The sequence below is a fragment of the Nipponia nippon genome, unplaced genomic scaffold, assembly GCF_047370975.1.
Source record: "Nipponia nippon isolate SJK-2023a ecotype South Korea unplaced genomic scaffold, ASM4737097v1 scaffold_3, whole genome shotgun sequence".
Lineage (NCBI taxonomy): Eukaryota > Metazoa > Chordata > Aves > Pelecaniformes > Threskiornithidae > Nipponia > Nipponia nippon.
The window spans coordinates 118,807,098-118,820,154 of record NW_028262347.1 but is presented as its reverse complement, the minus strand read 5'-3'; the positions used below and the strand labels follow the sequence as shown (position 1 = coordinate 118,820,154).

At 43.6% G+C, this 13,057-nt stretch overlaps 1 protein-coding gene across 2 annotated transcripts in view; it reads left to right on the top strand.

Moving 5' to 3' along the window:
* Positions 1 to 536: 536 nt before the first annotated feature.
* The window catches only part of HSPA12A (heat shock protein family A (Hsp70) member 12A), a 61,365-nt gene continuing 48,844 nt past the window's right edge, over positions 537 to 13,057 (top strand). Inside the window, exon 1 of one of the 2 annotated variants that reach the window (XM_087766691.1) lies at positions 537 to 806. In XM_087766691.1, the coding sequence (XP_087622817.1) occupies positions 779 to 806 (28 nt within the window). In that variant the 5' untranslated portion in view covers positions 537 to 778. Of the gene's footprint in view, positions 807 to 4,059; positions 4,190 to 13,057 lie in introns of those variants that run through there. The other variant, XM_087766692.1, reaches the window with a different exon arrangement.

The window sequence follows — 13,057 nt, the reverse complement described above, 5'->3', positions numbered from 1 at the left end:
CGGTAACAGGGGTGTCTCTCTCCCAGGTTCTGGAGCCAAGTTAATTAGCTAAAAATCACTGGAAAAAAAGAGATTCCGGCCCTGGTGGCACTGCAGAACCGCATGGGAGAGTTCCCTCCAAAGGCAAATAGCAAGAATCCCATGCTGTGAAAGTTACCCCGTAATTCCTGATTTTGGGGGACCCGTTAGTGATTTCTGACTGCTCAGGTGCGCTGAACACACCCCTGACAGCCCGAGGGCACACCACCGGCGTAACCTTTGCGAACAACATCCCGGCTCTGCCTCCAGCAGGACCCCAGACCCCGTCCCCTGGCGCACAGGGACGGGGCTGGCTGCCACCGCCGGCCGCGGAGCGGGTGCTCTTTTCACAGCCATCACCGTGAGGGGGTTTCTGCTTCGGTAGCCGTGAAATCCGCATCTGGGGCTGGGCCGGGCCGCCCTGCCCCGCCGCGCTCGCCCCCCCCCCCCCCCCCGCCTCCCAGCCGCAGCCGCAGCCCCGGGTCCCTTGTGCGGCTGCGGGGAGCGGGCGGGGAGGGGCTGCGCAGCCCCGCAGCCTGCGCGGGAGGCTGTCAGCGCCGGGGCAGCGCCGAGCCTCCCCTTTGGCTCTCCGCACCCTCTGCAGGAAGGCGCGGCGGGGTGGGGACGAGAGGAAGGAGCGGAGCCTCCCCCCGGGCCGGGCCGGGCAGCGCAGCTCCGCCGCCGGCCCATGCCGCGGCGTCTGCAGTGAGGGCGGCGCGGCGGGCAGAGGAGCCGCGGGGCGGCGGCGGGCGGCCGGGCCATGTCGGAGACGGAGAGCGGTGCTGCAGGTAAGGGGGAGCCGGCGGCCGCGCTCCGCGGCCCCTCTCCCGCCGGGCCCCCGCCGCAATGCAGGAGCGCTGCCGGCGGCGGGCGCGGCGCAGCCCGGGCGCTCCCCCGGCGCGGCCCCGGCTTATCGGGGGAAATGATCTGGAGCCGGGGCCCCGGCCGGAGCGGGGGGAGGCGGGCAGGCGGCAGACAATGTCCCGGCGGCTCTGCCGGCCCCGCCGCCCCGGCCGTGTCCGCGCAGGCAGGGCGGCCGTGGGGCAGGGCCGCCAGCCCCCCGGCTTCCCCGGTGGGGTGCGGGCGCGGCGTGGGGGGTGTCCCGGCGGGCAGGGACGGCTGCGGCAGCGGGGGGGGCGGCTCGCTGCGGAGCTGCCGCGGCTCCTGGCGCGGCGTCCCCGGGGGGAGCCGGTGCAGCAGGGCGGGAGGGGAGCCAGGTGAAAAAACAATGCGGCGGGCGCGGCCCTCCCGCGGGGGGGCTGAAAATCGGGGGCTGAGGGTGACATAAAGGAAGGCAGCCTCTTTAGCGAGTAGCCTGATGCGCTGGAAAAGAAAGAGCTGGCAGGTCGGTGGGAGAGGCAGCGCTGCCTGGGGTGAGAGGCTAGCCTCAGCATCCTGGCACAGCCTCGGGGACCAGAGAGCTCCCAGCGAGGCGTAGGGACGGGGTAAAAGCCGAGCGGTTCCGTTTTACCGCCTTAACGGGTCCGCGGGTCTCTGACTTTGCAAACTTGACATATGAGCTGAGACGATCTGAATCTTGTTTTGCCTGAAACAAGGATTCGCTGGTTTTGGTCCGTTTGTGATTACACTGCGCCTGATAAAAATAACACAGCCTTTGCAGGACAGGGGTGGTCTCTCCTTGTGTGGGAAGGGAACTGGGGGAGGGAAGAGGGTTCCTAGGATACAAATGATATGGGTGAATAACCCTAAGGGAAATGCAGACTCAGCCTGATTTCATTTGATCTCTCCATCCCTTCTTACTCTCTGAATGCTGCAAAGATTTGAGGAAACTGTAATGATCAGCCTAAGGTGCTGGCAGTAATTTATGGGGAAACTTAAAAGGTTGAGTTTATACAGATCATAATGGGATTTGGGGAATATTTTGAATAAAATAGCTTAATTGCAGTGCAAGTGGAATAAAAGAGGCATAATGTCTCCGTTTCAAAAAACAATACTTAGAAACTAGTTGAATCTTCCAGATGACCTGCTCCCTCCCTGCCCCCTCCCCCTCTAAATGTTCTCTCAGTGCTTCCCAAATAAAGTCTCTAATGTCTCTTTGGTTTGAAGTAACCTGTAACAATTTTCTAGCATGCAGCTGACAAAGGGAAGAACAGACTGACAGATCCATTTGTCTTTTAGATGACAGGGTATCATGTGTTTTGTTTTCCGCAAAGTTGCAAGGTTAGTGCGACGCAATGCTGAAATTAAGTAACTTGTGACATAGGGAGAATCTATGCAGGAGGGATTTTGTTAGAAGACAGAGGACCATGTAGTAAAGCAATGATTTGTTATGCCAGAAATCTTTATGTTCTTTCCACGCACTGGAATGCTGAAGCTGTCAGAGAAAAAAAGGCTTCAGGGATAAAATGTGATATAGTGAGTGGTGGTGTATTGGCAGTGTTGAAGCTGCAGTCACTTATTGCAGCATAGTACAATGCGTAAAAAAAATGTCTATATGTAAAATAGCCAAGTGTTGTATGCAGTGCCTGCCAATCATTTTTATAGCTTCGGTTAGCACAGCATTGCGGTATCTGCAGCTTGGTTAGTATGAGCCTGAATGAAATTGTTCATACCCAGAAGCTGTTGCATGTAAAGCTTCTAATTACACTGACTTTTGGCATTTTTAAAGCCATTGGCTCATAATTAGGTGACGCTGATTCAGCCAACAAGTTTTCCTTTATGGTACTGTCACCCTATAAGCTTTCAGGCTGAATATTTGGTTCATTCCCACTGGGACGGCAGTTGGTGTTCAACAGAGCTGCCCTGCTCTGTACCTGCAAAGTTTCCCCAAAGCTGCAGTCAGCTGTAGGGAGGCCCCAAGAGGTCTGTTCTGTCCAGAGGCTGATTTAGCTGATGCATGTATGGTGTAAGGGGGCTTTATCCTAGTCTAGAGGGTGTGACCAGGATGTCTCCCAAACACAACTGTCACCAGGAGCCGGAGCAGGCTGCTGCTGCGGCCTCGGATGTTGGCTGAAGGTAGAGCAGCTTTTGGGAGGCCAGTTCTGTGCAGGAAGACCAGAATGCAGCCTCAGCGACAAAAGACCTGATCCCTGAATGTAAATGTCAAGATTTAGGATCTGTTGTGCTTTCTGACCGTGTCACTGGTGGTTGGGGATGTATGCGAGTTGACTGGTGTCTCATCTTGTGCTCTTTTCTGCCAAATGCTTTTTTTTTTTCATTGAGTTGATGTGACCTGCTGTGGCCAACTTCTCCCACTTTCAGGGGAATGCTGTTGAAATTTTTGAGTCACCTTCTGGACACCATATCTGCTATTGCAATTATGTCTGGATTTTTTTTTTCCTCTTTTTTTTTTCTTTTAAAGCTACAGATCTGGTCAAATGTTTTAAAATTTCCAGTTCCTTATTCTTCTAAGCTCTTCTGGGTGATTAGTTCCCTTTTTGCTGTCCTCTACTACGATTTCGCTTATTCTATCTATAGTTGCACCAACCAACAATCCCTTTCTTAAAAAAAAAAAAAAAAATCTTAAAAATATACTTTTTATTTTAGAACAATAACATCCAAAGGAGCCCATCACCTCCATTCTCTGTACCTGAATTGGTTCTGCCTTTTGACGATGTGTCAGATGGGATTTCACAAGTGCTTGACTTCAAAGAGCGCACCGTTTATGGTTTTAGAAACTTCTCTCCGTGGCTGTTTCAGTCTGTAGGTATTGTGAAGGAGCAGCTTGGCTTTTTGGGGTATTTAAAAAAAGCTGCGCTGGCTCTCAGTAAATGATAAGGGAAAATGTGAAAGGAATAAAAGCCAATGCACTCAAATGATGCCACTTCCAAGTAGGAGAACAAGAACAGTCATGACCTTAATCAGATATGAGGCAACATGACCTTTTGGGGGAGTTTGGTTATAATTCCTTTTTTTTTTTTTTTTTTTAAGTAAAGTAGATATTGACATTTTCCATATGCAGGTTAGTGAGATTTTTAGAGTATTTTGTCTATCCATAAATGACTTCAGTTGCTTACTTATTCAGCTTCTGTACAGCACTTGTCACTTTTCTATTAAACAGCTTTGCTAGTTGAAAACAGAAATGGGTGCGTTGCTGTCACACAGGCCTGTTTGGCTCCATTTCCCCAATGGTGAAAGAGAGAGAGACCAGGAGGATTTGGAATCCGCTTCAGGAATGAGCTCTGAAGTCCATCGGTCATGACTGTAAATGGTACGCTCGCTTCACAGATGTTTTACTGAAGAGTGTGCAGCTGTTTGGTGATGTAAGGTCACAGATGTTGGTGTTGTGCTGAGGGAATTGCTGCTGCCAAGTATGAACTTCAGTGATCTGAAATGCCTGTGCCGTACCTGTAGACTTTATCTTCTTCGCTGTGACAAATGTCCTGGCTCCTGGGTCATTAAATTGAAACTGCCTTCTCTCAGTGACCAGGCACATTTTTTGGTCTTAAAAAGAACATTCCATAGCTCTCATTACTCAAAATATGTCAACTGTGGTCCATGTGCTGTGCTGTTAAGCAACATAGCGATATGCATTTAAAATAAACAAACGCGAGTTTTAAATTTTGCCCTAGCTACTGCTAAAGCAGTGACTTCGCAGTGTTTTGAAATTAGGATGGTAGTGGTGAACTGTGTAAGTAATGGGTATTAAAACAGGAAATTCCTTCAAAGTCTGTCTCGGTGGGATTTGAGAAAGGTTTTCATGTAAATGAAAAGGAAAATGTAGTCAGTTCTAATAAAGTAAGCAAATAAATAAACCAAAATGCGCAGAATATGGAGGCCAGCATTCAGGCTAGAAAGCCTTTGTTCTTCCCTAAGGACTTGACTAAATGTCCTTACTCAGGACTGCATCAGGGTGTGTCAAGGACATCAGAGAGCGGCTTTATGACCTGCACTGACGTGCCCCGTCATCGGCACGCTGCTGTGATCTGGTTGTGTGCAAGAGTCATCTGGTGCTCGCTGGCCCAGATCAGTAGCTCTGTCGTGATTGATTTGCAGGGCTCTGGGCACATGGATCCGTTCTAAAGGCGTCTTAATTTACAAGAACAGGAGACCTGGAGAGGGTTTTTCTTGTATCTGTTGTTTCTTCTGTCAGTAATTTCTCAGTGCCTGACTCACACTTTCAGACTGTGCTCTGCAGATGCCGTTTCTGAGGAATATTGAAAAATATTTCTAGTAATTCTTATCTTTTGGAGTCCAGAAAGAAGTGTGTATATGAATGGGTTTTCATACTAGCAATTTTGTGTCATCTGAGGGAGTTTATTCACTTACTCTCTCTGAAGAAAAACTCTACTGCAGTAGCCTACCCAACCTGCGCTGGTTTCCTTGGGGATGGAGGCAGAGGTAAATTATTCTCCTTACGCTACTTCCTTCTCCCATAGGGAATAATCTGGGAACACTGCTTCGATTTGTCCGTTTCTGGACACACCTTATGTTCTTAGTGCTTTTCAGGACCACTCTCTAGCGTTGAAGCAGTTTCTCTCGAAGGGTTTTACAGTCCCAAGTGCTCCATGCCCACCTGCCCCACACAGCCTTTCCTCGCGAGGCTCTGTGCCTCTGTGTTCACGCTTTCTTTTTCCTGTTCCCTGTGAGGTCTGAAGAGTGGGTATTTGAGTGTCTCTCTCCCCGTTACCGTGATTGGGCTATTTTTCTCTATTAAGAAATAATAACAACATTAAGATCACAGTTTCTGTAGTACGTCCTTGCCACCTCCTAGTCATTGCTTGGGAAATGCATTCCTGTGACAATTTGGTCTAGTGGATTTCATCATCGTTTGAGGACTCTTGATGCTTTCTCCACGCTTAAAGATCAAAATACCTGTGGTTATACTAGGCTGACTGGAAACTAGCCGCACTCCCTGGTGCCAAACAGATCCAACAAATTCAGCATCTCTTTCTCAAGTTTCCATGGATACCTTAGTAGAGCACATGCTGTAATCAGAACGGCAGGGCATGCCGTTTACAAAAGCTTTCAGTATTGTTATTATGGAACTGCTGCATTCAAAAATCAACCTTTTGTAGTAGCTCTCTTGCTTACTCAGCTATGCTCCCGTTATGATTTTAGCCATAGGAACTCCTTTGCAGGCCGTACCATCTGCTTGTCACTGTGACGGTGTAACTTTCCAGCTGGTTATCTGGCTGGTCAGTGTTGGTCTCCGCGTGATGTGTGTGCGTAGTCATGGCATTTGAATGTAAGCCTGACGGGAGCTAGTATAAAAACCTCTGGAAATGGATTTTGATCAGTGATTGCATGATTTTGTCATCTGCTTTACAAATCCTTAAACACGTACGTACTTCTGTCCATGGCTTTTCTCCTCATAAGGTATTTTCCTTTAAGCCTGGTAGCTGATCTGTTTTCGAGATTGTAAAATAAAAAGAATAAAGAAATACAAACTTACTTTTCATTTAGCTATAAAGTGTCACTCAGAAGCTAAATCAATAGCCATAGACTATGGATTCACAGATGACTTTGCTAATGAATTGTCAAATGTGATGCCAATTTTTGCACTCTTGCAACAACTAATATTCTCTTATTTTCCCATCTTTGAACAAAATTGTGTTTAATAGCCTTGAAGAATATCAAGGGATTTATATATATTATCACTCATGCTGACTACTATGAGAAGTGATAGTTATTCTAGTTTGGCTATTCTTTTTACCCTGTCTCCCTCTTTCTTTGGTTTTTTTTTTTGGGGGGTGGAGGGAGGGAGAGAGGTTTGTTTTTTCTTGTCAAGATTCTACAAATACGTGAATCGTGTTTGGCATCCCTGGAAATTGTGAAGATGAAGAGAACAAACATTTTCAAGTATTTTTCCCAATTAATGTTTAAGAAAAAGGAGTCACTGCATTCATCGAGCTTGATGCATTGCAAGATGCTTCATTAATCTAGGAATGCTTGATAACTAAATAACCTTTTTGCTTTCTAAGTAAACAAGTACCTTCCAAAGTGTTCTTATTCCTGTGTGCTGGATGCGTTGTCCAGAAATGCTGAACAGTAATTCTTGTTCAGTCTTTGAATAATATTCCTTTGAATATCTTGATCTAGAAAGGTAAATCTAGGATTGCGGTGTTTTCAGGATACAACTGCATCCTGAGACGGTTCTTAAATAAGAACTTGTCGTAAAATAGGGATTTTTATAAGTCCGTAATATTTTGGTCTTGCTTTTTAATAAGAAAAAACAACCAACCAGCCCACCCTCAGCTAGTAAATGGTGCTTTTCCCAAAGAAAATGATTAGTGTCACAAATGTTCTGTTTTATGAGTGTGGTCCTGGGAATTAGAGCATAATCTTATTAGTGCCATTCCTGACAGCCTTGCACTGAACCAAGTAGATGAGGTAGATGATGACAGACATGATGATGAAGGAGAAGCAGCAGTAAACCTTTTCTAGGAAGGTATCTTTTCACAGAACCGAGGTTCTGTACATCTGTGTTTTGTTTTCTGTTCTTTGTGTCTGTCTGTTTGGAAGAAAGGAGGGAGGAGATGAGAGACAGGAAAACAGCGCTTGCACAGAGGCAAATAGTGCAAGGAAGCCTGAAGGAAGCAAGTTCATAGAAGAGCTTCTTGAAGGAAGAGAAGGTTAGTTAGTGCGTATTAAAGGCGTCTGTTACAGAACTATCTGTGCAATATTTAGAAAGGTCCTGGAGAGTTGTTTTCTACCACTTTGAGCTGCAAAATCTGTTGTTAACCCACCTTTATCACAACATACAGCCTGCCCTCTCTGACATGTAAAGCAGGATCCGTTTTGTCTCTCCTGGCAGTAGTGCATGGGTGTGGAAGAGCTGGAGTCTAGGAGGAGAGCAATGACTGCAAGGCACCGCTGCTGAGTTCCCCGAAGGGCAGGCTCTGGGGTGTGAGCAGGTTCTGAGCAAGGGGGAACCAGGTCAGGACTGGGGGGGAAGAGGGAGCTGGCTGATGGCAAAAGCTGGAAAGCTCTCAGGTCATTCAAGGTGGAACTGGATTTAAGACCTTACAGTGTAGATGGTGAGGGGGTTTGAGTTCAAGGCAGCTTTGAGGTCAGACTGAGCTATTGGTAAAGGACCTGGCTGCGGCTTTACAGACCCTGTTGTGAAGTGTGCACGGGAGTGTGATAGTTCTGTTTTGGTCCAGCTTACCAAGCATTAGCAAGGTCAGATCAAATCTAGATAAAATAGTTTAGCCTACATTCTGTCAAAAAGAGGAGAAGCGAATGTAACCCATGTGGCATTTTCAGAAGGTTATTGCAAGTTCTTGTGTGTTTCTTTCATCTTAAATTAAGTTCACAGAAAATAGATGGTGTCCTTTGGTTTCCTTTTGCTGGTGAGGTGCAGGAGAATGAATATTATCCAGAAAATGAGTGATGGGATGAACCTGGGGTTGTTTTTTTGATAGTCTTAACAGTAAACATTAAAAACTTATCTTAGAAAGCTTGATAACATAGTGGAAAACTAATTCAAATTACAGTCAAACTGTAATTATGATAGGAGGCAATGTAAAAGCATAAATGAAAAAGGTCAAAGTTGTAATGAGGAACATGTCTTACTTTTAGAATTTTATCCAAAGAATTGGGAGATTTTTGGCTTAGGGAATCACTGTGCTCTAATTGGTATCAATGCAATGAATACCAGCTCTTTGGGTGACCAATTATTATGAAAGGGTATCAGGAAACTTGGATTTCAATCAGAGATTGGCTATGGCTGTATTCATAGAAGGGAAGTGTATTGCAGCTGGATGCCTACTGGCATTTTAAAACAAAGAACTCCAATTCCATTGATGGTGATAGCAGTGGTGTCATTGATTTCAGTAGAAACAGAAGGTTCTTACTTCTGATACGAAATATGGGATCTTTTCATTGCGCATAAGAAGATTTTAAGTGGGTTTTTTGTATTTTCTTCTCTCCGTCTCTTTTTTTTTTTTTGTTCTATAATTATTTTCAAAGGCCATCTTTGTATTTGCAGTAAAATGCTCTAGGTTGTCATGTTACATTTGGAAGCTGTGACATTTTGTGCTTAATGCAAAGCAAAATCTCAGCAATAGGAAAAGCTGAATAAGGTTTCCTTCATCAATGCAGCAGTTGCCAGCTAATAGCAATATAAACCCTTCCTTTCCTGTTTGGCAAACATCATTAGCAAGCTTTCCTTGTAGCAAAATTATTATTGATGTTCAAAATGATATACAAAGTTTTGAATTAAAAACAATGGTTTTAATTCCATTCTTTTATTGTCTGAGGGCTACCCTACACCCATATTTCACTCAGTACATCTTTTTTTTTTTTTTTTTTTTTTAAATCCAGCGATATTGCCTGAATGGAAGATGAAGAGTTTGGACAAGATTTTGATATGACCAGCAATCTGACTGAGATCATAGCTATATATAGCAATCATACACACCAGCTGCTGGATGGCTGGAAATTCCAGAAAAATGGCCATCAGATATGTGCAAGTGTTTGATCTGTGAAAATGATCAGTATGTGCACGGTAAAATCGGTTAATTTGGATTTATTGGACCCATAAAGATCGGCTGCAATAGTGGCATTTTTAGTAGGTCTAGTGCATCCTGACTTACCCTGTGCATCTGGTTCATCAGCCTACAAATAACTGAGAGGCTGAACGGATTTGGCATGTGGAACAGTGGGTACGCATTATACAAAGCAAAAAGCGTTATTGCAGCTTTCCTTTGAGGCAGGATGGTGTACTGTAGGCATTCTCCGTTGGGAGCTTGGGAGAGCCTGGAAAAGGGTGCGGTATCGCAGTCTTTCCGGTGGGTCCTCAAGCTCAGCCAGAGGCTCAGATCTGCACAATGAATGGAATTCATTGCATTGTACATTATGGATTGAAAAAAAAAAAGACTTCTTATTGTGAAAGCACTGCTTAAAACGCTAGAAGTATGATCTGAAATAGGGAATAGTATTGATCCTGTTGTTGATTCAGAAAACCATTAGAAGAGTTTAATTAGCAAGTGTTGGGTTTGTGGCCACTCTGGCAGGACAAACAGAAATGAACTTAAGATGCGTTAGTTGGAATATAACATACACACTAGTGTTCAGGCATGTTCCTACAGAGAGATGATATCATAGTGATGCTGCCTATTTTCTGGTTTGCAAAACAGCTGTAGGAGATCCAAACCGTGATGAGTCCCTTTCACCATCACTTGGACGTGAGGTCTGGGAAGGTTTGGCAAGTGCACTTCTCTCCTGGCCAAGCCTTCTCTTTTATAGGCATGACCCTAAAGTACTGCAGAATGTGCCTGAAAAGGTCCAGGTTGGGGTTTCTGATGGTAGATTTGGGGCTTGATACCTTCTTTCTTTTTTTTTAAATTGTTTCTTTTCCATATGCTAAACTGGTGGCAGGTGACATATTCAGAAATTTCCCCCCTTCCCTGATCTGACTGCATTTCTGTGCGTTATGCTGTTGAGCAGCATATCCTGCTTCCTGAATTCCTGCTTTTACGTGTCTTGTTAAATTCTTACTTAGAGACAATGCACACTTGCAAAAAATTTAGCTTATCTATTGCCTGTGTTACTTGGGTTGCAGGGAATCTTCTGTTAGCAGAGAATCCACTGCCATGGCGTGCCGCTTCACTGTTGACATGAACAATTTCCCTAGGATGTGAAGCAGAAAATTTAGCTGATGCCTGGTGTAGCTGAATTAGATAAAGTTAAATATTTGATAAAAGCTGAATTTAATAGAAAAGAGAAGGTTATGTGTAGCTGCTGAAAAAAATTTTTCTTTTAGTACCACTTTAATGACTTATGACTGCAAGGTTTAGCAGTCATCTTTCCTACAGCAGGTTTAAGCCTGCTGTCTTAAAACTGATTATCTGGGATCGTAGTGGTCCATGTCTGATACTTTCAGTGGTTCATTAAAACTCATTTATCCAGTCCTGAATAAGAATGTGTGGCAGGGTCTCCCAAATATTCAGAACAGACTGATAGTATTGCAGAGGAGATCAGCTTCCATTAACTGATCTAATTAAATAATGAGCTTGGTCCTGCTTTCTGGATCTATTAGAAAATCAGATTCAGCTGAACATGCTATCAGTGAAATGTTCACACTACATCAGCTAAGTTTTTATAAATGCTGTGGACTTTGCTTTTACCCTGTATTCTGTGACACTTAAAAGTTAATCCTTCCTTGCATTCTGTTGTCAGCTGAGTTGGAAATCTAGAATCTGGCTGATCATTTACTGAAAAACAGAAAAAGCTAAACTGATTAGCTATTGCAGGAAACCACAGAAAATAAACTCTTGCATGTGTTTAGATGAAAAGAAGAAATAATTTAAATCTGCTAAACCAGCAATTGCAGCTAATATGATAATGAACATGATTCATTATTAATACAGTATTTGCTGATCTCATAATTTTACCAGTTCTGTAATTGTTTGGGGATTTGCAAATCAGATAGGACCCTTTGAATGTTAAAAAAAAAATGCTGAAAAAGAGAGTCTTCTCCATTTTCCCTTCCTCTTCTGGTCACCTTGAAAATGCACAAGGTGTTCTTTGACAATTGCTTAGGTTAGGACTAAAGTCAGAAATTATAATGATGTGGTCAAATTAATTCTATACACGTTTAGTTAAATTGTCCAAACGCCTCATACAGACAGTCATATATCAGGTTAATGTTCATATTAAAGGATTTCTATTCAAGAAGTTTCCATCATATTTAGAAAAAGATTATGTTAAATATTGGTATAAGTATTTGAAGACTTAGTTTAATTTGGATCTAAATCAGATTCCTCCATTTATTTTGGTGTGCAAATTGTCAAGAATTAAGTGTTTATTTAACACAGGCTGTTCAGCTATATGTTTTTTCATAGTGTGCAGTTTTGACACAGATAGAGATCCTTGGTAAACATGGGAGATAAAGCTGGAACGTGAGCTATGTGGGATACTGCTTGATTGTGTGTTTTTGTTACAGAAGCCTTAATAATTCATCCCACTTTTAAGAACTGTTCCAAATACCATGATACTACCCAGGACATCTTTTTAAGTTGTAAAGAAGAGGAATTTACTCACAAAGACTAGGCATCCTATTTTTGTTGCACGATTGCAAGTTGGGTTCCTTGCAACCCGTTAGCCATTCTCTGGCTTGAAACAGATGCTTTTTTTTTTTTTTCTTTCAGATCAACCAATCACAGTCCATTAGAAATAAGAGATGTTTAAATATCCTGGAGTAGCCATTCATTTACCGCTCTTCGGAACACAGTTGTAAAAATTGTGAACGCATGCACGTTTTTTTCCCCAAGCAAACACTAACTCAACAAAATATTAAAGCTCGCACATGGACAAGTATATTTTAACATCTTTCAGTTTAGATAGGGCAGATAGATAGTACAATGTTACAAATTTCCTAATTTCGCCTCCTTTTAACAACTGTTTCACTACTTGCTGGAAGAACTCTTGGCATCAAATCCAGGGTGACTGGCTTGCAAGCCATTTTCTGTAAATGCCAACCCGTCTGATAAATGACTTTTTAACTTCCCAGTGTTCTGAACTACACTCATTCATTTATTAGCTCTGCAAACTCTCTGGTAATGTCAGGGCCTCTTTTAATAGCTGAGTTACAATATAACAATTATGGCTGCCCCAATTATTGCACATGATTAGTTAGCAGTCTCACGAAATGAGTTGCAATGTAATGCAACTGCTGCTTGTGCCAACATGATAGCAACTCTCCAGAATCCCTGTAACAGAACATTTTGGTGGAAATTTTAATTTGCTACTTTAGAGGTTGTAGCCTTGCCTTCCATGATTTTCCTCTCTTGATGCAACAAAACTGTAGGCTGGCGGCATGTAGGACTCGTAGAGTTATTTTGTTTAGCTGGGTATTTGCAGGAGCAGCACTGAGTACAGTGCAGAATGGTCATGAGTTTGGAAGGATTTTTTTTCGCTGGTCAAAAAATACTGATAAATCACCAAGAGTGATTAATTAACCTTAACCTTCCAGCAGAGTTGAGCCAGTTGATAAGAATTAGAAAAAGTTAGCCCTTCCACAAATCCAGCCTTTATGCCTAAGTTTTCGAGGGCATTCTGAAGTTGAAATGGACAATTTATTTTAAAGATTTTCAATGAAAATATCTAAGTCCATTTTCTTTTTTAAGCGGTA